The sequence below is a fragment of the Gigantopelta aegis genome, chromosome 8 (genome assembly GCF_016097555.1).
Source record: "Gigantopelta aegis isolate Gae_Host chromosome 8, Gae_host_genome, whole genome shotgun sequence".
NCBI classification, from domain to species: Eukaryota; Metazoa; Mollusca; class Gastropoda; order Neomphalida; family Peltospiridae; genus Gigantopelta; species Gigantopelta aegis.
Window position 1 is genome coordinate 3,858,818 of NC_054706.1, and position 23,272 is coordinate 3,882,089.

Here is a 23,272-nt window from a genome sequence, read left to right on the forward strand (position 1 = left end):
TTCTGACCACTGCCAGCTCCTTCGTCCAAGTCAGAAAAGATATAATTTCTTATAACATCGTTACAATATAGCTACATGTGCACGCATCTCGGGCCCTCCCAAAGGTTTTATAGTTCAGTAACAAATCATAATAATGAAGCGAGGGAAAATCACAGTAATAACAATAATACAATCTTGATTTCGTAGTTCTCAGTGGCACAGTCAAATTAAGAATCTTGCACGTTCAAGCGATCGATCGCTAAACCAGTTTTTGTGCCGATTGACACATCAATATGATATGTAATCAATTAAAGGCACGGTGGAGCGGGGGGGGGGGGGGGGGGTGCTGGGGCTATAGCCCCTCCAATAATTCTGATAAAAAAATAGTATTGGTAGTAAATCCTAAGGTAGAGATAAATTTTACTTGTAGAATGCAGGAAAATGCATTTTAGGACATCCAGTTTTAGGAAGCATATAGTCCTACCCACGAAGCTCTTAAAGGGACATTCCTGAGTTTGCTGCAATTTTTAAGATGTTATCGACTAACAGAGACTTTTGGACTGTAATTACATATCAAATATATTTTTTTGCATAAAATATTAGTGGCTGTATATTAAAGGTGTTTCTGATCGTTCTAATATTTGTACTAGATTAAATTTCATTTTATTTCCTAAAAACTATTTTTTCGTACGTACGAAATTATTTGAAGACAAAATCCAGTTTGGGCTTCTTACAAAATTTAAGACGACCAGAAACACAATGAATATACAGACACTGATATTCTAAACAAGAAAATATATTTAATATGTAAGTTTAATCGTAGAAATATTTTATTAGTAAAGTAAAGTAAAGTTTGTTTTATTTAACGACGCCACTAGAGCACATTGATTTTTAATCTTATCATCGGCTATTGGAACTCAAACATATGGTCATTCTGACACTGTTTTTTAGAGGAAACCCGCTGTCGCCACATAGGCTACTCTTCTTTACGACAGGCAGCAAGGGATCTTTTATTTGCGCTTCCCACAGGCAGGATAGCACAAACCATGGCCTTTGTTGAACCAGTTATGGATCACTGGTCGGTGCAAGTGGTTTACACCTACCCATTGAGCCTTGCGGAGCACTCACTCAGGGTTTGGAGTCGGTATCTGGATTAAAAATCCCATGCCTCGACTGGGATCCGAACCCAGTACCTACCAGCCTGTAGACCGATGGCCTGCCACGACGCCACCGAGGCCGGTTATTTTCTTACAATGCAGCAAACTCGGGCATGTCCCTTTAAGAAGTTTGATTTGCGCCCTCTCATGTCCACTTGCTTCCGCCGTGCCTGATTTAATGACGCTAATTGTATGCGAACGAATGAATGAATGAATGGATAGATTGATTCATGGTTGAATGAAATGTTTTATCATTTATGAGGTAGCGTTTCAAAGTGCAATCCTGAAAATGCCAACTGATGTTTTTACTATTTATTATTTTGGCGTTTTAGTTAAAAGAAAAAGGAACAAAAAAAAAAAGAAGAAGAAAAATAAAGAAGGGGGGGGGGGGGGGTGAGAGAAAATAGAAAAGAATAAAAGGGAAGAAATAAAGAATGAAAGAAAGGAAAACCGAAACGTATCGAGCTTCGTCGTCTGTTTTCACGGAAAGAAACGAGTGTAAAATAAGCTTTGCACATGCGTTCATATTTTGTCATCTGCTTCATTTCCGTCAACAGACGGTTCTGAAATCATGATGGAATACGAGATGGAAGAAGATAAACTGTACGCCTACAGATGAGTTTGTGTATTTATTTGTTGAAAATCTTTACGCTACTGCGATTTTTAATACCGATTCAAGTGACTGTGGAAAGACTGGTTTAATTTTCGTATCGATATGGGTATTGTGACGCTAACATGGCCGTCACGACATCCGATTCCGTGGTAAAAGATATCCAAATCAATTTAACATAATTCTCGAGTTTTGTTACGCATTTACACATACAGACACATGCTTTGGTACATACTTTCGCTTTACGACTGTCTAGCACTATGTTACATGTTATGCGCATATTTTATCTACAACTGCATGGTTACGAACATTCGTTCAATCGTTATGCTATTTTTATCATCACGTGTGTGACGTGATCATGGTGCATGTAACTTGTAAGTTGTAACAGCTGTGACATTTTCGAGTTGGTCGACGTGTCTAAATTCTAATAAAGTATCCAATTACCTCAATCATTTAGGATTATAAATGTCACAGTCTACACGGATTCATATCACTGTCAGTATTAACCTTGCATATGTAAAGTTTAACTTCAGTTTGTGTTGTTTGTCTTTCGATGCATGTTAGTAACATGCATAGAAATAAATGAAAATTGAAATGTGTGTTGGTGCAAGTAGAATAAAACCTCATGAGTAGTACAGATTCAGACGTGGACCCATATGAGTATACACCATTACCTACAATGGATCCAGACGAGTTATATACCGATCAGAATAAACATATGTTGTTACCATGGGAAGATCCAATGTAAGTACAAAAAAAGAAACAAGAAAAGCAAAACTTTTGATTTTGGAGAATGTGTACTGTTGAATGTTGAAGTATTAAATATCTTCTGTGAGCTGACAGAATACCGAGTAGTAGGTCAATATAGCAGGTAGCTAGTCTTAATTCAGTACCCATCGTGGTTGTGGTCAGGTTTTTTTTGTTTATGAACCAGTACTCCATGACTAGACCAGTGTTCTCGCTGCTCTACTAAGCATGTTGCTGTCCCTTTATTTTTCTGTAACCTCTTTATCATTTTGCACCCTCTTTATTGTTCCGCATCCTACTATATTTTACAGCACCCAGCTGTACTATTTCAAAATACACACTTTTTTCACACACTGAAATTTATCAGTCTGCACACTGGGCATCAAAGGCAGCAAGCTGCGATGTGTATGGAAATGCAAATGACGAAAAACTATCCATATCCATTTGTATGTTTGATACTTACCAGGGCTAGCCCTGGGTGGCTATTTTTGTTTGCCAAAAAATTCGCCAATTTTCAATTTCTTTCACCAATCTAAATATGTATTCGCCAAATACATTTTGGCATTTCAGTTAAAATATTTAGTTTTTAATCTTGTTCTTTATGATAACATAGTACATGCTAAGATGTACTTATTAATCAGTTTACGTCTTGTATGACATTGTTTTAGGGGATCTATTTTTACTAATCTAATAATGAAAAGCTGCTGATGTCTATAGGGCTGGCCTTGCCCAGTGGTAAAGAACTTGTATGATGTGCGGTGAGTTTCCGGTCGATCCCCGTCGATGGGCTCATTAAAGTCAGTGCACCATATATGACAAAAGAGGCAGTTTTACTTTTTATATGCATCAGATAATGATATAAATTGTATGTTTTTCTGTAATTTAAAAGAAGCAAGTGAAATTTGATCCAATATATATGTTCCCCAAAAAGATTCACCAGACTAAGATATACACTATACATATATTTTTGCACAACAAGTGTGAAATGGTAAGTACCGGTACATAATGTTTACATATTTAACAACCTAACAAGTTATATCATTCAATATCTTTCGAAATGTGTGTGTAAAATGCTGAAATAAATGTAGTCCAGAACAGGACCCAATGCCCTTTTTTATTACAGTTTAAAAAAAATATGATGAGACATCAAAATAATTTGAAAATGACAAAAGGAGTTTATAAATGTCCAATTATGGAAACTTCAACAATTACATAACGTAAAATCTGACCTTTTTTTTTACTCTGCCCCATTACGTTTTATAATTCTGACAATACTCACCCCAGTAAAGTTAGTGTTCCAAAGCCACAGGCCAATATGCATGTATCTTTAATCTCTTTGGTAATAAATAGATTGATTGTATATATAATAGAAAAATCTTCTCTTTTTTTTTAGAAACAAAATGACCAGACTGGCTGTTTTATTTTATGAAAAAAATAAATAAAATATATATATATTTTTTTTTTAAGTGCGTAACTCTTGATCATACCCTACCGAGTATTGCCAGTCGCCCAAAATAAAGACAAAGGAAACGTCTTTATATGTTATTGTTATCAAAACACTTGCTCGCGACTGTTTCACAAGTGGAAAAATGCTCATTCAATTTCACGCCGGTTTTGAGAGAGTTGTATTTCTGTGCAAGGGGCGGAGGGATGTATCATGTTGGCGTTTATATTATATCAGTAGATATAGCAGATATGAATTATAATTTCGCCATTTACTATGTTTGAAATATAATCTGTAAATGTAGAAAGGTTAAACTTATAATGATTGCATATAGTGAGAAACAATATGTAAGTTACAATAAAAGTTGTTTTATTTAAGCAAGAAAACATTTGATTTTTATCGTTTCGGCAATTTCCGACTAAGAAACCCTCACTTATTTGGTGCCAATTGCTATTTTGATTGCAGATACAAATTTCAGATACTAACAAGTTATTTGTGAAAGTTACATGTTGTGAACATGCTAAAATGTAAACTATATTTATTTTCAGGGGCATGACTGTCTCATCAGGCAGTGTGACTCTACAGAAAGATTCTCAGAATCTGATAGGAATCAGTATCGGAGGCGGCTCCCCCCTGTGTCCATGCCTGTACGTGGTGCAGGTGTTCGACAATACGCCCGCAGCAAAGGAAGGCTCCCTGGCTGCTGGAGACGAAATTGTCGGAGTTAACGGACAGTCGGTGAAAGGCCGCACTAAAGTGGAGGTTGCCCGATTTATTCAGTCGGTCAAGGTGAGCGGAGAGTCGGCTAAGGTGAGGGGTGCTGTGAGTAAACACTGCAGGGCCATGCCTAGACTGAGATCACTATAGTCCGTTTGCGGCAAAAGGGAACCCATGAATTGGCATATAACCAGGGAACATTTTGTTTTCAAAATCATGATTAGCAATATTTTGAGTGAATTGAAAATTGTTTAGCAACTGTACTAATTAATGTTTTAAAATTGTGTAGCGATCTCCGAAACTTGTGTAGCGAATCGCAACATGATACTGAACAAAATGTTCTCTCATAACCGCATACTGTATAATTCTAAAACTCATGTTAAAACCTACTGTGAACTTTTAAACCCATAACAACTTTCATAAAACAAAATTTCAAGAAACTTTTATGGAAATAAAAAATATTATTTTTGCAAATTATCATCAAATTGTATAGATTAAAGCTCATTTCTAACTAATACTGGGGTGAAGACAATATTCTGTAGCAGCCAAGCTATGCTCTATTACTTAAAATAATCGATAATGCAGTACACAGTGATTAATAGCAGAGTTGAGGGTGTTTTACTATGGCTGTTTCATCATTAGCCATCATACCTGTATCAAAACCTATGCAATTTGATAAAAATTTGTAAAGAAACATTTTTGTTTACAATGAGATTTTGTTAAAAAAATGTTTCACGAGTTGGTATATGATTCCTTTTTAATGCAAATGGGCTATATGGGTGGGACAGTAAAACCCCCAGTTAGGGCCCAGTAATATAGGGTCTTCCTAAGCTACAGGAAGACACTTGTTCGTATTTCCCCACCCGTACTAGGTGTGGCCCTGTACGTGTATTAGATTTGTAGAAGTCTGCAAATAATTGATGTCACCTTTTTCAAATTAACTCTCTTCATGTGCATGCAGTAACATGTAGATGTAGATTATTTATAGTAGTATTGTATTTTCAGTACTGGGTCTGGTCTTGTTTGTACTGTTGGGGCATGCAGTAACATGTAGATGTAGATTGTTAATAGTACTAGTAATGTATGTTCAGTACTGGGTCTGGTCTTGTTTGTACTGTTGGGGCATGCAGTGACATGTAGATTATTTATGGTAGTAATGTATGTTCAGTACTGGCTCTTGTTTGTACTGTTTGGAATTGGTTGCAATTTCATCATTGATTATAATTTATTCAGTTTGCACCAACCGGTCAACTCCCGATTACACAACTGGGATAGACCTACAGATTGCTAATTTTACCTTTAATAACTATTAATTAAAACAAAATTGTTGTGTACACATGAAAACAGACCCCAACATATTTACCTCAATTCCAGTATCTAAACTGGAAAAACAATAGTTAAGATTTTTCTGTGACAGTTTCACTGTGGGTGGGATATGACCCAGTGATAAAAATAAGCAGAATGTTTCACTAGTCCACTGGACAAGTACATCTACAAATATACTTGTCCATCAATATTTCTACTTGTCCAGATAATTTGTTAGTTTTATTCCAGAGCAAGGACATTGGTTTTGATTGCTCAAAATGAAACAGCATTATAATTTTTTACTTGTCCACTGGACAACCACTACGGTTCATTCTGCTTGTCCCAGCAGATTATCACTTGTCAGGATAAACGGATAAGTGCTTATTTCGAACACTGTGGCGCAGATAGATCTACAGAGTGCAGAGAACTGTAGTGTTAGTATAAACAGTAGATTTCACTGCAAGCAGAATGGGATGTTAAAAAACATGCATGTCTGAGCAGCATTAATTAAAGTAACATGCATGTCTGAGCATCATTAATTGAAGTAACATGCATGTCTGAGCAGCATTAATTAAAGTAACATGCATGTCTGAGCAGCATTAATGTAAAAAATGCATGTCTGAGCATCATTAATTAAAGTAACATGCATGTCTGAGCATCATTAATTAAAGTAACATGCATGTCTGAGCAGCATTAATTAAAGTAACATGCATGTCTGAGCAGCATTAATTAAAGTAACATGCATGTCTGAGCAGCATTAATTAAAGTAACATGCATGTCTGAGCAGCATTAATTAACAAAATGCATGTCTGGACTAGCATGGTGTATATTTATTTATGTTTAGTTGCAGGGCTAACTGGGTGAGTGGGAAAGTTTGCCAAATTATCTTGTATCTGTTAAACTAAATATTTAAGAAATCCAGTTATTTTCTAACAAAATATCCATTATTTCATGTAATATTTTGCTGACGTGGGCAATTGTTTTTAAAATTCACAGTTGCAAATTTGTCGATTGCCAGACATAGCCCTGAATTGTAAGAATTATTTATAATCAGATATGTGTACTTGTATTTAATATTTATATTTGTGACTTACACACTGACATTTTTACTTTAGTATTCAGCTATTTAATGATATGTGTATTTAAATGTTTATATTTGTGAATTGCAAGTTGACATTTTTACTTTAGTATCCAGCTATTTAATGATACATGTATTTAAATGTTTATATTGTGAATTGCTTGTTGACTTTTGTACTAAGTATTTAGTTGTTTAGTGATCTCTGATTTCAGTGTTTGAAATAAGCAGTTGTCCATTTGTTCTGATAAGTGACAATGTGCTTGGACAAACAGATTTTACCTCAATGGACCAGTAAAAGTGTTCAGTATAGTTTAATTTTGAGCAGTGAGAAACATCGTCCTTGCACTTGAATGAAACAAAGTATTTGTTAGTTCCTTACCGGTCCGACCGGATGGGACTATATGTTTCATCTTCTTCCTTCTGTCCGTCTATCTGTCACACATATAGTTTGTTCTACAGTGCGTCAAGATACTGAACTGAAATTGTGTATAGCTTTATCAAGGACTTACAGATCAAGTGTGACTTTAATGGTGATTTACCAATTTTTCACAGAATTATGGCCCTTGAACTTAGTAGATCTATACAAAATATATTTCCAGCACATTGTTTCAGAATGCCTCAAGACATTGAGATGGAATTTTGTATACAGCTTTATCATGTACTGTTACAGATCAAGTTTCAATTTTATGGCGATTATCCCCATTTTTGGCTGAGTTATGGCCTTGAACTTAGGAGATATGAAAATGTATTGTACCCGATAGAGAAGCAGTTTGGACAAGTGAAAATATTGACAGACTTGTAGATTTCTAGAAGTACTCTTCCGGTGGACTAGTGCACAGGATTGCTCATTTCTATCACTGGATTTACATGTATTTTCAGGCTGAGGTAACAATAAATTACAACAAGCTCCATGCCGATCCAAAACAAGGCAAAAGTTTAGACATTGGTATGTTATTATTTTCTCTCTTTTTGACTTGTTTTACATAACCAACATTTTAGAAATTAAAACTTCTTCCATACATGTGCTTGTACTCCAGAATCATGGCTAGCAGCTGTCTGGAATCACAGAAAAAACAAACAAAAATACACCAACATTTCAACACCCAGGGATGACAAATTCTGGTGTTTAAAATTTTACTTGACTCTTGAAAACACTTCCTGTCCTTGTTCATTGATGACAAGCTCACAACAACCTCCTCACTTTCATTGATGACAAGCTCACAACAACAACCTCCTTACTTTTCATTGATGACAAGCTCACAACAACCTCCTTACTTTTCATTGATGACAAGCTCACAACAACCTCCTTACTTTTCATTGATGACAAGCTCACAACAACCTCCTTACTTTTCATTGATGACAAGCTCACAACAACCTCCTCACTTTTCATTGATGACAAGCTCACAACAACCTCCTTACTTTTCAATGATGACAAGCTCACAACAGCCTCCTCACTTTTCATTGATAACAGGCTCACAACAACAACCTCCTTACCTTTCAACACCCTGCAAGGTCTTCACATTTTTTGTCCACTGTCATTTTCTTGTGTGTAGACCATAACTTGTTTTACTTGAACATTTTAAAAAGTAACGATAGCCAACATTTGTTGCCTTAGATTCATAAAATCTTGTTTTAAGCAATCCAAACTTTAGAGATTCTTTGGATTCACCCCTCGCTTCCCCTGTTATCAAGAAACCATTCTATTTCCACAAGGAAAACAAGGATAGTTAAGACCCTGTAGTTGCCAGCTATTGTCCATGCTATAGTAAGCCAGTCTGTGTGTAATTGATGTTGTTGTTTCAGTGTTGAAGAAGGTCAAACACCGGGTGGTGGAGTCGATGAGTTCGAACACCGCTGACGCACTAGGTCTAAGTCGAGCCATACTCTGCAATGGTGAGCACACTGAAAAAATAAATGTTTATTAATTTTTGAACATGATTATAATTATTATTTCATGCCCATTTAATCTTACTATATTAATAAAGTTTGTTTTGTTTAACAACACCACTAGAGCACATTGATTTATTAATCATCGGCTATTGGACGTCAAACATTTGGTAGGTTTGACGTATAGTCTTATAAAGAAAACCCGCTACATTTTTCCATTAGTAACAAGGAATCTTTTATATGCACAATCCCATAGACAGGATAACACATACCATAGCCTGTGATATACCAGTTGTGGTGTTCTGGCTAAAGCGAGAAGTAGCTTAATGAGCCCACCAATGGGGATCCCATACAGACGGCACATGAAGCAAGCGCTTTACCACTGAGCTACGTCCCACCCCTACTGTTTGACGATGCCATGTAGATGTGCATACTGTCTACTGCACTTTCACTGATCCTTCAACCAACGTTTTTAATACAGTGGCAAAATGCAGCCATTAGGAAAATTCATACACTGCGAAGGCAATTGCATTCAGTGCTGTTAACTTTGATCCGTAGTTTAGAGTATTAAGTTTGATTTGTATTCCATTACAGATGGTCTGGTAAAGAAGCTGGAGGAACTAGAACGGTGTGGGGAGATGTACCAGGGTATGATCCTAAACACTCGCAAACTGCTCAAGGCCAACTTCGACCTGTCACAGTCTCACAAAGGTGAGATACAATAGTGAGATATAGTGAGATACGACAGTGAGATGTACCAGGGTATGATCCTAAACACTCGCAAACTGCTCATGGCCAACTTAGACCTGTCAGTCTCACAAAGGTGAGATACAATAGTGAGATACGATAGTGAGATGTACCAGGGTATGATCCTAAACACACACAAACTATTCAAAGCCAACTTCGACCTGTCACAGTCTCACAAATGTTAGAGGTATCAGGGTATGATATTAAACACAAGAAAACTGTTCATTAAATTATACATTAAATTGACAGACCCTAGTTTTTAAACACTAAAAAACATTTTTTACCATTGAAATTAGATATTACTTGCATTTTATTGTTTAGATTATCATCCTGGTATTTGTAATGCTACACAATGCTGGGGGTTTGTTTAGATGATCGTCCTGGTGTTTGTAATGCTACACAATACTGGGGTTTTGTTTAGATGATCGTCCTGGTATTTGTAATGCTACACAATGCTGGAGTTTTGTTTAGATGATCGTCCTGGTGTTTGTAATGCTACACAATGCTGGGGTTTTGTTTAGATGATCGTCATCCTGGTGTTTGTAATGCTACACAATGCTGGGGTTTTGTTTAGATGATCGTCCTGGTGTTTGTAATGCTACACAATGCTGGAGTTTTGTTTAGATGATCGTCATCCTGGTGTTTGTAATGCTACACAATGCTGGGGTTTTGTTTAGATGATCGTCATCCTGGTGTTTGTAATGCTACACAATGATGGGGTTTTGTTTAGATCATCGTCATCCTGGTGTTTGTAATGCTACACAATGCTGGGGTTTTGTTTAAAGCTAAACACACATGTACCTCTGAGAAGTAACGGTTAGGGAGGCAAGCTCTAGTCTATTTTTAGAGCAGATTTTCCCGTTTGTACATCACAGACTATTGTGTCACTGTTGTAACTTTATCCACATTTATTTCAGGTTAGTCTTCAAATACAGTGACATATTAATACAGGTTTCTAGCAGACACCTGTCATTGTTTCAGTGTGTGGTCTCTTGAGACAAATTACTGCTAAAACAGGTCGTGTGGTATTCAGAAAACATTGAAAATTTCAATGAAATGGAACATGTTTAGCTAATCTGAGAATTTAATCTTATTACAATTGTTGAAAGTTTGTGGACAGTGTTACTGTTCCTAGCGTTTGGTAAGTGAAATATGAATATTATTACACTGTTTGAAAGTGATATATTTTTCTAACTGATGTTATTTTTCTGTCAGCGTTTGGCGAGGTGTTTGGTAGTATTGGGGTGAGGGAGCCACAGCCAGCGGCCAGCGAGGCGTTCTCGATGTTCGGAGAGGCTCACAGGAGCATGGAGAAGTTCGCCATCAAGATGCTGAAAACCGTCAAACCTGTAAGTTAGCTCAGTACGGTGTTCACTGTTTATTAACGAGGGAGGCCATTCCAGAACTGTTCACAGGCAGACCTGTAAGTTAGTTCAGTACGGTGTTCACTGTTTATGAAGGAGGGAAGCCATTCCAGAACTGTTCACAGGCAGACCTGTAAGTTAGCTCAGTACGGTGTTCATTGTTTATGAAGGAGGGAGGCCATTCCAGAACTGTTCACAGGCAGATCTGTAAGTTAGCTCAGTACGGTGTTCACTGTTTATTAACGAGGGAGGCCATTCCAGAACTGTTCACAGGCAGACCTGTAAGTTAGTTCAGTACGGTGTTCACTGTTTATGAAGGAGGGAAACCATTCCAGAACTGTTCACAGGCAGATCTGTAAGTTAGCTCAGTACGGTGTTCACTGTTTATTAACGAGGGAGGCCATTCCAGAACTGTTCACAGGCAGACCTGTAAGTTAGTTCAGTACGGTGTTCACTGTTTATGAAGGAGGGAGGCCATTCCAGAACTGTTCACAGGGAGACCCTGGCAGTCGGCAATGCCATGAAGTTGCTGTGGTGTTTCCAATTTTCTGTAGCATTAAATTTTACCATGGAAATTTCAATTTTCTATTATTACTTATCTTAATTTTTTTTTTTTTATGATATTTAAAATTAAATACCTCTTTTACTCATTGATTTCAAAATTGTCGTAGAAAATGCTGTATTCACTATTTTTTCCAAGACTGGGTAGGAAGCACTGTCATTTATTTGATTAATAGTTTATGCCACATAGGTCTGTAGCATTTCCCCTTAGCATACTTGGTATAATTACAATTTGACTGTATGGGTGGAGGTTCAGTGCGGTGAAGTCTAGTTCACACTTTGTTAATGTTACATGAAGTATATGACGGCCTGGTGATGTTACCTTACCGGATGTTATCCATGTCGTTCCAGATGATCTGTGACCTGAACACATTCCTGCACAAAGCCGTGCCAGACACCAGACTGACCATCAAGAAATACCTTGACGCCAAGTTTGAATACCTCGTAAGACTGGCAATAGCTATAACATAAAATCTCACTCAGAATATGTCAATGAATTCATGGATAAAAAACCATTTTACTGTCTTAAAAAATGGTTTTGTTTAATGACACCACTAGATCACAAATATTAATTTTAAATCAACGGCTATTGGATGCCAAACATTTGATAATTCCCACTACATTTTTACATTAGCAGAAAGAGCTCTTTCATATGCACTTTACCAGTCAGGACAGCACATACCATGACCTTTTATATGCAATTTAAATTATATTTCCATATTTATAATATTTATGATGCTGACTTGACTATTAAATATTGAAACCAAACAGAAGACATGTCTGAATTAATGTAATAAATATGATGGTCTTTGATATGTATTTATTTTATTTAACATTTTATTTTGCTGTGAAAGATTAATTGATTTGCTAAATACCAATTATCTGTGGTTAATATTTATTTTTGATATTTTTTCCATTTCAAGTTAAAGAATTACAGTTCAGTTTAAACAATGTTATGTTGGTATTTCATATTTTGAACCTTATGAAAGATTACTTGATTTTTTTCACCAAAACTATCTGACCAGTATAAATATTAGAACTACAACTGCATGTGTTTCTTATAGTATTTCGCATTAGAATTTACACAGATTCAAGCAGTTTCAAAACAATGCATGTGTTTCTGTAATAGCAATTCATATGACAAACAGGTTTCGTCTCTTTGTTTAGACTTGAATCCAGATTCAGCCATTATTTATCTGGATATCCTTGTGATCATATGGACTACACTGCACCTGCGTGTGAGTGGTAATGTTTGAACATTTTGTGTGTGGTTTTTTCAGTCGTACTGTTTGAAGGTGAAAGAGATGGATGATGAGGAATATAGTTACGCTGCTCTGCAGGAACCACTGTACCGCGTGGAGACTGGAAATTATGAATATAGGTACACTGTTTTAGTTTTATATACCGATTACACACTGAATCAGGACTATTGTGTGAAATTATTTACCTTTGGTACTTTATATTGCTATATAAATTATTTCCCTTTGGTACCTTGTAGCTATATAAATTATTTCTCTTTGGTACCTTGTAGGTGTATAAATTATTTCACTGGCCTCGGTGTTTCGTGATTAAACCATTGGACTACAGGCTGGTAGGTACACGGTTCACAGCCTGGTACGGGCTACCAACCAGAGCAAGTTTTAATGACTCACTGGGTAGGTGTAAGGCCACTACACCCTCTTCTCTCTCACTAAGCACTAACAATTAACAACTAACCCACTGTCCTGGACAGACAGTCCAGATAGCTGAGCTGGTCCCAGGACAGCGTGCTTAAACCTTAATTGGATATAAGCACGAAAATAAGTTGAAATGAAATGAAAGTTAATTATTTCTCTTTGGCTATCGCTTGTCTGTTTAATCTGTATTAGTCTTCTTCAGTGATGACTTTCTGTTTAATCTGTATTAGTCTTCTTCAGTGATGACTTTCTGTTTAATCTGTATTAGTCTTCTTCAGTGATGACTTTCTGTCGTGTTACAAATACGTCTTTGATTGCAGTGTCACATTATTGGGAAATTTATTTACTTTTCTTCTGAAATCAGTTGTTGACTTTTAAAGTATTTTGTATTCTGTTATAAATAAAAAGAATAGTCTTGGATGGATATGTTTGTGATTGGATGTGGTGAATAGTTTTATGTTGCACAACAAATATTCCAATGTATTAGATTTCTTTACAGTTACGATTGAATACAGTGATAACAAATTGTAATGTGGAGGTGGTTTTATGTTGCACAACAAATATTCCAGTGTATTAGATTTCTGTACAGTTACGACTGAATACAGTGATAACAAATTGTAATGTGGAGGTGGTTTTATGTTGCACAACAAATATTCCAGTGTATTAGATTTCTTTACAGTTACGATTGAATACAGTGGTAACTAATTGTAATGTGGAGGTGGTTTTATGTTGCACAACAAATATTGCAATGTATTAGATTTCTTTACAGTTACGACTGAATACAGTGATAACAAATTGTAATGTGGAGGTGGTTTTATGTTGCACAACAAATATTGCAATGTATTAGATTTCTTTACAGTTACGATTGAATACAGTGATAACAAATTGTAATGTGGAGGTGGTTTTATGTTGCACAACAAATATTGCAATGTATTAGATTTCTTTACAGTTACGACTGAATACAGTGATAACAAATTGTAATGTGGAGGTGGTTTTATGTTGCACAACAAATATTGCAATGTATTAGATTTCTTTACAGTTACGACTGAATACAGTGATAACAAATTGTAATGTGGAGGTGGTTTTATGTTGCACAACAAATATTGCAATGTATTAGATTTCTTTACAGTTACGACTGAATACAGTGATAACAAATTGTAATGTGGAGGTGGTTTTATGTTGCACAACAAATATTGCAATGTATTAGATTTCTTTACAGTTACGATTGAATACAGTGATAACAAATTGTAATGTGGTGGTGGTTTTATGTTGCACAACAAATATTGCAATGTATTAGATTTCTTTACAGTTACGACTGAATACAGTGATAACAAATTGTAATGTGGAGATGGTTTTTTCAGACTGGTACTGCGCTGTCGACAAGAAGCCCGAGCGAGGTTCGCCAAGATGAGATCGGACGTTCTTGTCAAGATGGAACTTTTAGATCAGAAACATGGTATGTTAGCATAAACATCGGTTATATTTTAATACATTTTTAGGTGTGTATTTTTTAAAATTATATTTGTGTAAAGGTTTTAGGGTCTGTAATATATATCATTACAAATGTTTACTTGTTTTTAATAATAGTTACAGTATGTATAATTAACCAGTTACGGATTGCCTATATTTAATAATAGTTACAGTATGTATAATTAACCAGTTACGGATTGCCTATATTTAATAATAGTTACAGTATGTATAATTAACCAGTTACGGATTGCCTATATTTCTTTTAGGTTCATTAGGGTATGAACAAAAAACTAAATTTGCAAACTGTGTCAATTAGAAAAGCTGTTTACACAAAAAAGTTTTTTTTTTATCTGAAACATATATATTAATAATAATAACAAATTCTTTTTCTTTTTTAATTTTTTTTGTTTGTTCTTGAACAATAACCCTCAATTGTACAAAGTTGAAATATAAAATGACGTCTTCAAATGTTGAGATGATCCTGATGTAACAAACAAAATCATATTCCTAAAGCTAGACTGTTGGGATGCCTTTTAAACAGAAATGTAATAATTACTATATTTACTATGTTTACTATGTTTATTATTTCCAGTACAAGACATCGTGTTCCAGCTGCAGAAGTTTGTGACGGCGATGGCGAAATACCACAACGACTGTCACGCTGTCATGAAGGAGGCAGTCGTCTTCCCCATAGAGGTGGATTTATCACGGGGAACATTTACGTACGACACCCAGAATCAGTTCAATGATGGCGAGGAGGACGACGATGATGATGATGAGGATGCGGAGGGTGAGGAGGACGTGGCCCCCCTCGATATCACAGACACAGGAAACCTGATTAACACGGACTGAGACAAGGGTTCATGTTCATTACATTCATATATAAACTGTGGATCACAGAAACCTCGATATCACAGACACGGGAAACCTGATTAACACAGACTGAGACAAGGATTCATGTTCATTACATTCATATATAAACTGTGGATCACAGAAACCTCGATATCAAAGACACGGGAAACCTGATTAACACCGACTGAGACAAGGGTTCATGTTCATTACATTCATATATAAACTGGATCACAGAAAACTCGATATCACAGACACGGGAAACCTGATTAACACCGACTGAGACAAGGGTTCATGTTCATTACATTCATATATAAACTGGATCGCAGAAACCTCTATATCACAGACACGGGAAACCTGATTAACACGGACTGAGACAAGGATTCATGTTCATTACATTCATATATAAACTGGATCACAGAAACCTTGATATCACTGACAAAGGAAACCTGATTAACACCGACTGAGACAAGGGTTCATGTTCATTACATTCTTATATAAACTCTGGATCACAGAAACCTCGATATCACAGACACAGGAAACCTGATTAACACCGACTGAGACAAGGGTTCATGTTCATTACATTCTTATATAAACTGTGGATCACAGAAACCTCGATATCACAGACATAGGAAACCTGATTAACACCGACTGAGACAAGGGTTCATGTTCATTACATTCTTATATAAACTCTGGATCACAGAAACCTCGATATCACAGACACGGGGAAACCTGATTAACACCGACTGAGACAAGGGTTCATGTTCATTACACTCGTATATAAACTGAATCACAGAAACCTCGATATCACAGACACGGGGGGGGAAAACCTGATTAACACCGACTGAGACGAGGGTTCATGTTCATTACATTCTTATATAAACTGAAACACAGAAACCTCGATATCACAGACACGGGGAAAACCTGATTAACACGGACTGAGACAAGGGTTCATGTTCATTACATTCTTATATAAACTGAAACACAGAAACCTCGATATCACAGACACGGGGAAACCTGATTAACACCGACTGAGACGAGGGTTCATGTTCATTACATTCTTATATAAACTGAAACACAGAAACCTCGATATCACAGACACGGGGAAAACCTGATTAACACCGACTGAGACGAGGGTTCATGTTCATTACATTCTTATATAAACTGAAACACAGAAACCTCGATATCACAGACACGGGGAAACCTGATTAACACCGACTGAGACGAGGGTTCATGTTCATTACATTCTTATATAAACTGAAACACAGAAACCTCGATATCACAGACACGGGAAAACCTGATTAACACCGACTGAGACAAGGGTTCATGTTCATTACATTCATATATAAACTGAATCAGAGAAATACAGGGAACAGTTGTGATGGTCCAAAATCATGAACATCCGTGAAATGGACAGTATTGAGAATGCTGACAGTAATATAATGATGAAATGATGAAGGACCACAGTATCGCCTGTCAAGAATCTCTTACAAACTTAAGGCATTTTCAGCAACAGATGAACATAATGGATGGTTAATATTCTGAGCTCTCGGAGGTACATTAGTCTTTTGGGACTTCTAATTCGATCTTTTGTCTTGGCCTAACATGGCTGCCAGCCTTGTGATTGCTTCAAACCTTCAGTCAACCATTCTGTTGGTGTACAGATTTTGTTTGGATTTCAGTCAAGTCGTGATTCTGTGTACATGTTGCCTGGACTTTTGTTTTGTACAGAGATACAATTTTGGATGTCCTGGTTGGCTTATTATTTTCAATTATCATCAAAGACTTGTTAAAAATATTTCAAAATCAGATGAACTGAGGAGTATAATCTGTAAGTGAGAAAAAGGTTTTCTGTCAGTTTTATATTTAGCTCATTATGATGTGAAATCAAGCTCTATATTTCACTGATGAAAATTGGGATACGAATGACTGAATATTTAATGAAACCCAAGCAAGAAACAGAATTAGTTGTTGGCTTTGATAAGAATGAATATACTGCTTTCAAAAAGCATGTAAACAAATGTGAAACCATCAATATTTTATGTGTAAAACAATTTGAGTTTTTCATGAGATGGTTGGTTTTTGTTTTGAATTGTGAGCAGTTCCATTTTTGTATTATACATTGGTGCTGGTATGTGTTAAATGTAAACAAAAACAGGCTTAACATTATTAATTTATCAGTTGTTTCTCTGAGTGTGTTTGCTGTTCTGTCCAATGCTACCATCATCAATTTATGTTTTATGAAAACAGATTTTGTCATGATTTTGAGTATTTTGAATTGTTATGTTTGGTTTTTTATTGTCATATTGTACTTTTTTACTTTTTGAATATATTCATCAAGAGCAGTCGAGCTGTATTTGTAGGAGATATTGAAATCCTTTGTCTGTTCTAGACAAGCGTTTGTTGTACAAGATTGCATTTAGTTAGAACATGGAAGCAATGATCAGCCATGATTCACATTGCTTGTGTATTGTTGTTATTTATTTAATCTGTGTAAGCTGAGCTATGACAAAACTAAGAATTTGACTTGTGACAAGATGGAGAAACTGACATTGCCTCAGACATAAATGTTCGTTCATTTGTTACCTTTGGTGGCGACGGAGGGTCAGGGTGTGTTCTTAGCACAAGAATACAGTTATAACCCACTACAGTGATGACCTGTAACAGTTGAGCCTCCCGTGGTCCACAGCTCTGGGACATAGCTTCACTTGATGGGCAAGTATGTTGTTGTGTTCAAGCCACAGGATTTCATGGGAATAGTCCATTCCAGTAGTGTGTTGGTAGCATGTTGGTGGAATCAGAGAACTGAAAATCAACTATCCATTATCATGTAATATAATCCACCATTTACATGGTTACTGAAAAACAGTTTCTCATGGGTTCCGATGATCACGGCACGGAACAGAAGTGGTTTTCATAAACTGTGAAATCCTTTGGTGTCTTATTGCCAGTAGCTAGAAGGAATACCCTTATTAGCTCAGTTGTTACAGTACAGGGAGTCCCTGGTTCAAATACCCACATGTGAAGGTTGTGTTTTTTCAAGCTGATATTTATGTAAATGCTGTATGTTGTTATATTTACTTTTTCTTGATCTCTCTTAATGTCAGTGTTTTTTGCAGGGTTATTCCTAACCTAAAATAATGGCTATGGGGTGCCATAGAAAGTAAAAACTTGGGACATAAAATATATGGTCTTTTCATCTCGACAGAATGGGTACCTGTAAAATAAAAGAGTATATTTTCGTAGCACCTGGCATATGCCCACCCCAATGGATACAGCCCTGTTTTTGAACACCACATTCCATGATAAACACAAATACTTTCTTATTTTGTTGTGATTTAATATTTATCATAACATTGAAGATTTGTTTCTTGTTTTTCGTTTTTATATTTTGAATCTGTTGTGATATGTTTAATAAGAATATTCCATATTTATGTTTCTTGACCTTGTCATTTTGTTTTTATCTCAGATCTGAAGACATTTGAATATTTCTCTAAAAAGTATAAATTCATTTTAAATTTGTCTTTTCCTGATAACAGTTGGACTGTATTTGCTATGTACTTGAAAACCCACACTACTTTACAGTATCTATTAGTGTTTATTTAAAGAGTTGTTAAAACAATATATCAAGTGTCAGATTATCATGTTTTAGCTGCTAAATCATTCATTTGTTTACTCTCTCTCTCTCTCTCTCTCTCTCTCTCTCTCTCTCTCTCTCTCTCTCTCTCTCTCTCTCTGAGTGAGGCTGGTGTCAGGATTATATCACAAAATCTGGAGTGCAGTAAAATAAATGGAGCTGTTGAACAATTATGTAACACAAAATCTGTAATCTATTTTGACTTCACCCATATAACGTTTTATAACGCTGAAACCACTGGCTGCTGAAAATATTACATAATGCTTATCAAAAACCTCGCCATTTTCCGGTCAATGTGACAAACATTATTGGATTTTTTTTAATACTTTTTTCTTTGGTAACACTAGATAAAAGATCACATTGAATTAAGCAAATTGATCTTGACTGGTACTGTGTTTTGAAAATGTTACGTAACTTTTGAGAAACAACTTCCCTACTGTCCCACATACCGTTTTTTTTTTTTTAAATATACCAGACAACTCTCTCCCCCCCCCCCCTCCCCCCCAGTTACGTAATTGTTGCAGCGGACTTCCTACTATGGCCTTAATTGAAACAAAAAATTAAAGGATTTCTTTTCTTCACCGAATTTCATTTTATTATTCAATGCATAAGTATTTTCTATCAATTCTAGCGGTTGCCTAGTAATTAAAGTTGCAATATCGATGTGACCTCATTCAGTTTGTATGATGCCAAGTTATATCACCTCTTTTAATAAAGTACATATAATATTATATAGTTATGCAAGGCGCCGTTTACATATGTAATGTAAGGCGCCGTTTACATATGTAACGCAATTTTTGTCAAAATTAGACACATACCACCCCCCCCCCCCCCCACCCCCCTGTAACACTCCATGCCGGTATAACATTCACCCCCAAAATACTACATAACGCTTGGAGACCACCCTCCCCCCATTCATAAAGAAGTCATGCGATGGGTGTAATATTAATTTCAAAGTAGTTTTGTTATTTTGAAAAAGCGCAGATACACATTTCAACACGTTTATAATCCTTATATATTGTATGTATATGCCTAACTATACGTTAAATATTGTCGCATTTATATAAAAAAAAAAACACCCCACAAAACAAAATAAACCATTTTAGATTTTTTTTTTTTTTTTTAAAAGAGTTACTTAAAACTGTTAAATACACCCACCCACCCTCTGTAACGCTACATAACGTTTGGACCTACACCCACCTACCCTTTCGAGCGCTATGTAATATTTGAATGGCCCCTATGAAAGTAAGAAAAGACTGCTAAAGTCTGGATTTGGACCTCTTTTTTTTTTACACATTCAAACCTAGATATTAGCAGAATACGTGCAAAACGATTATGTTTATGTAAAACGAGTCTCTTGTTTATCAAGGCTATTGGCAGCACCAGTTTAGTGAGGCTGCTGGCGTATTTCAGTTCTGTGTAGAGTAATTAAATTAGTACAGGTCGATATTGCAGCTTTAATCGGTATTCAGGCCTTACCCCAAAATGTATCATTTGTAAACTGAAAATAAACTGAGAATAAAAAATGAAACGATCAAACCATGTGGTATTGTTTGTGTAACATAATTTTAAGGCAACGCAGTATTTTATTTTGTATAATTTTCCCAACTGTATGGTTATTGTAATGGCGTGTGTGTGTTTTCTCTTCAAATGACAGGCTGTAGCCCAGTGGTAAAGCGCTCACCTAATGCATGGCCAGTCGGCTGAAGCACACGCATGCTTTCTCTACTGGTGCACACTGACGGGGAGGAAAACAAACTTATTTGTTTTGTTTATATTCAACAGGAAACTGCGTTGCAAAATGGGTAGGCGAGACTATCGCTTGCAACACTGTATTTATGATAAAATTAGCATTTTGGGAGTACTGCTAAAACAATACATCTTCCCAATATAATAGTCCCACAACTAACCAAATTCAAGGGCCACAACTCTGTCATGGACAAATTCCATATTTGACAGAGTTGTGGTCCTTTAATAAATTGTAAAGTAACAATCTGTAGTCGCCGGCCTCGGTGGCGTAGTGGTTAAGCCATCAGAATACAGGCTGGTAGGTACAGGGTTCGCAGCCCGGTACCGGCTCCAACCCAGAGCGAGTTCTTAAGGGCTCAATGGGTAGGTGTAAGGCCACTACACCCTCATCTCTCTCACTAAACAACTAACCCTCTGTTGGCCCCGTTCCACGAAGTGATCTTGGCACTAAGATCATCTTAACTGCATTAGTAGTTATGTATTTAAGGTGATCTTAGCGCTAAGATCGCTTCGTTGAACGGGGCCCTGGACAGGCAGCCCAGATAGCTGAGGTGTGTGCCCAGGACAGCGTGCTTGAACCTTAATTGGATATTAGTAGCCGATGATTAATATATCAGTGTACTCTAGTGGTGTCGTTAAAAAAAAAAAAAACTTAAACAAAATTTGATCTGGTCATAACTGTCAAAAGAAATGGGAAAATCCCTTTGATCTGTAACTATACATCATAAAGCTATACACAAAATTTCAGCTCAACATCTTGAGGCATTGTCGGAAAAAAGTCCAGAAATCTACATATCGGACAGACAGAATGAAGACGCCACCTATAGTTCCATCCTGTTGGACCGGTAGGGGACTAACAACAAAAATATTTGGAAAACCCCCCAAAGCACTTAACCCACATTAAAACACTCTTAAAGCTGCTTAAAATTAACCAGAATGATCTGCACTTTAAAATAATCCAGTCTTTACCCTGAAAACAAAACAAGCTCTTTTCTATAATATATATACATGTGTATGTGTGGTGTGTGTGGGGGGGGGGGGGGGGGGGGGAGTTGCCTCGACGCCTATACTTACATTAATCCATCGTGTTGCTTTATTACGGTGGGTGGGGGGTGGGGGGAAGAGGCAACTGCTGGAGCAAATCATCACATTCGGGCAAAAACGATCGAGATATTCGGGCAAAATGAGCTTCCCTGAACACTTTTCACCACGTATTTTCATTATTCTACGCACAATGTTGTAATCCATGTAAAAAATGTGCGATGATCCGACCCCATATAGGAGTTTGGCAATAATGCTGATATGAAAGGCGGGACCTAACCCAGTAGTAAAGCGCTCGCTTGATGAGTGGTCGGTCTGGGATCGATCGCCGTCGGTGGACCCATGGGCTATTTCTCGCTCTAGCCAGTGCACCACAACTGGTATATCAAATGCCGTGGTATGTGCTATCCTGTCTATGGGATGGTGCATATAAAAGATCCCTAGCTAATAATGGGACAATGTAGATTATATATATATGTCAAAAATACCAAATGTTTGACACCCAATAGCCAGTGATTAATAAGTCAATGTCCTTCAGTGGCGTCGTTACTATATTTTGTTTTGCGCTAATGATTAAATGTTCGGGCAAAAAATCGGCCTGCCCCCCCCCCCCCCCCCCCCCGCCCCCCCCCCCCACACCTTTGCACGTATATAAAAAAGGTATACATCGTCAAAACATTTAGATTAGTAAAAGTGGTGAAGTAATTTTAATATTAATCAGTGATGATGATGATGTTTTACTTCTAAAATACAGGACATTGCAGACCCATGTACAGAATGGTTTGCGGGATTGGGATGGGGGTCTAGACTGTGACGACACAACTTCATAAGGGGGTGAAGTCATGCTCATCGGACAATATATTAAGGAAAATATAAATAGTTTTAGCAGGGAGGGTTTCGACCCCCGGAACCCACCCCTTGCACACGCGCCTGAATTTGTCTTTCATGTAGTTTTCAAACTTTATCAAATGGTAGCGAGATGCACTCGTGTCATTTCCCAGTAGCCTACACACGAACCTGCTGCACTGTCGTCATTAGACTACACCCACCATCCCCACCCCACCCCACCCCACCCCCACCCCACCCCACTGTTGACTTTCTGCTGTGCTTTGTAGATGAACTGTGGTTGACGCTTCGCTTTTACAAGCTGAGGTGTAGTTAGTGATAACAGAACACCTCTCCCTTTCCAACAGACACACTTTGAGATCCTTAGTAAAATATTCCTAATAGTTTTCGAACACGAAGTCGCTGAAA

The 23,272-nt window shown here is 36.8% G+C and overlaps 1 protein-coding gene across 4 annotated transcripts; it reads left to right on the top strand.

Moving 5' to 3' along the window:
* Positions 1–1,548: 1,548 nt before the first annotated feature.
* On the top strand, positions 1,549–20,767 carry LOC121378351 (PRKCA-binding protein-like). Of its 4 annotated transcripts, none has more exons than XM_041506479.1 (10): positions 1,549–1,739; positions 4,486–4,747; positions 7,917–7,983; positions 8,841–8,930; positions 9,519–9,635; positions 10,887–11,020; positions 11,948–12,040; positions 12,877–12,977; positions 14,634–14,728; positions 15,335–20,767. In XM_041506479.1, exons 1-10 carry the CDS (start codon positions 1,708–1,710, stop codon positions 15,592–15,594), a joined length of 1,251 nt encoding a protein of 416 aa, XP_041362413.1. In that variant the 5' UTR covers positions 1,549–1,707; the 3' UTR covers positions 15,595–20,767. The 4 variants fall into 4 exon arrangements, with proteins under 4 accessions (XP_041362413.1, XP_041362414.1, XP_041362411.1 ...); XM_041506480.1 differs by having other exon boundaries at positions 4,486–4,726; XM_041506477.1 differs by lacking the exon at positions 1,549–1,739 and adding an exon at positions 2,092–2,490.
* The last annotated feature ends 2,505 nt before the right edge of the window (positions 20,768–23,272 follow it).

Excerpts from the sequence above, each read along its gene's own strand:
- LOC121378351 (XM_041506477.1), top strand. The coding sequence starts at position 2,372 with ATGAGTAGTACAGATTCAGACGTGGACCCATATGAGTATACACCATTA. Across the intron at positions 11,021-11,947 it reads TGCTGAAAACCGTCAAACCT|ATGATCTGTGACCTGAACAC; the intron begins GTAAGTTAGCTC and ends ATGTCGTTCCAG. Across the intron at positions 12,978-14,633 it reads ACTGGAAATTATGAATATAG|ACTGGTACTGCGCTGTCGAC; the intron begins GTACACTGTTTT and ends TGGTTTTTTCAG.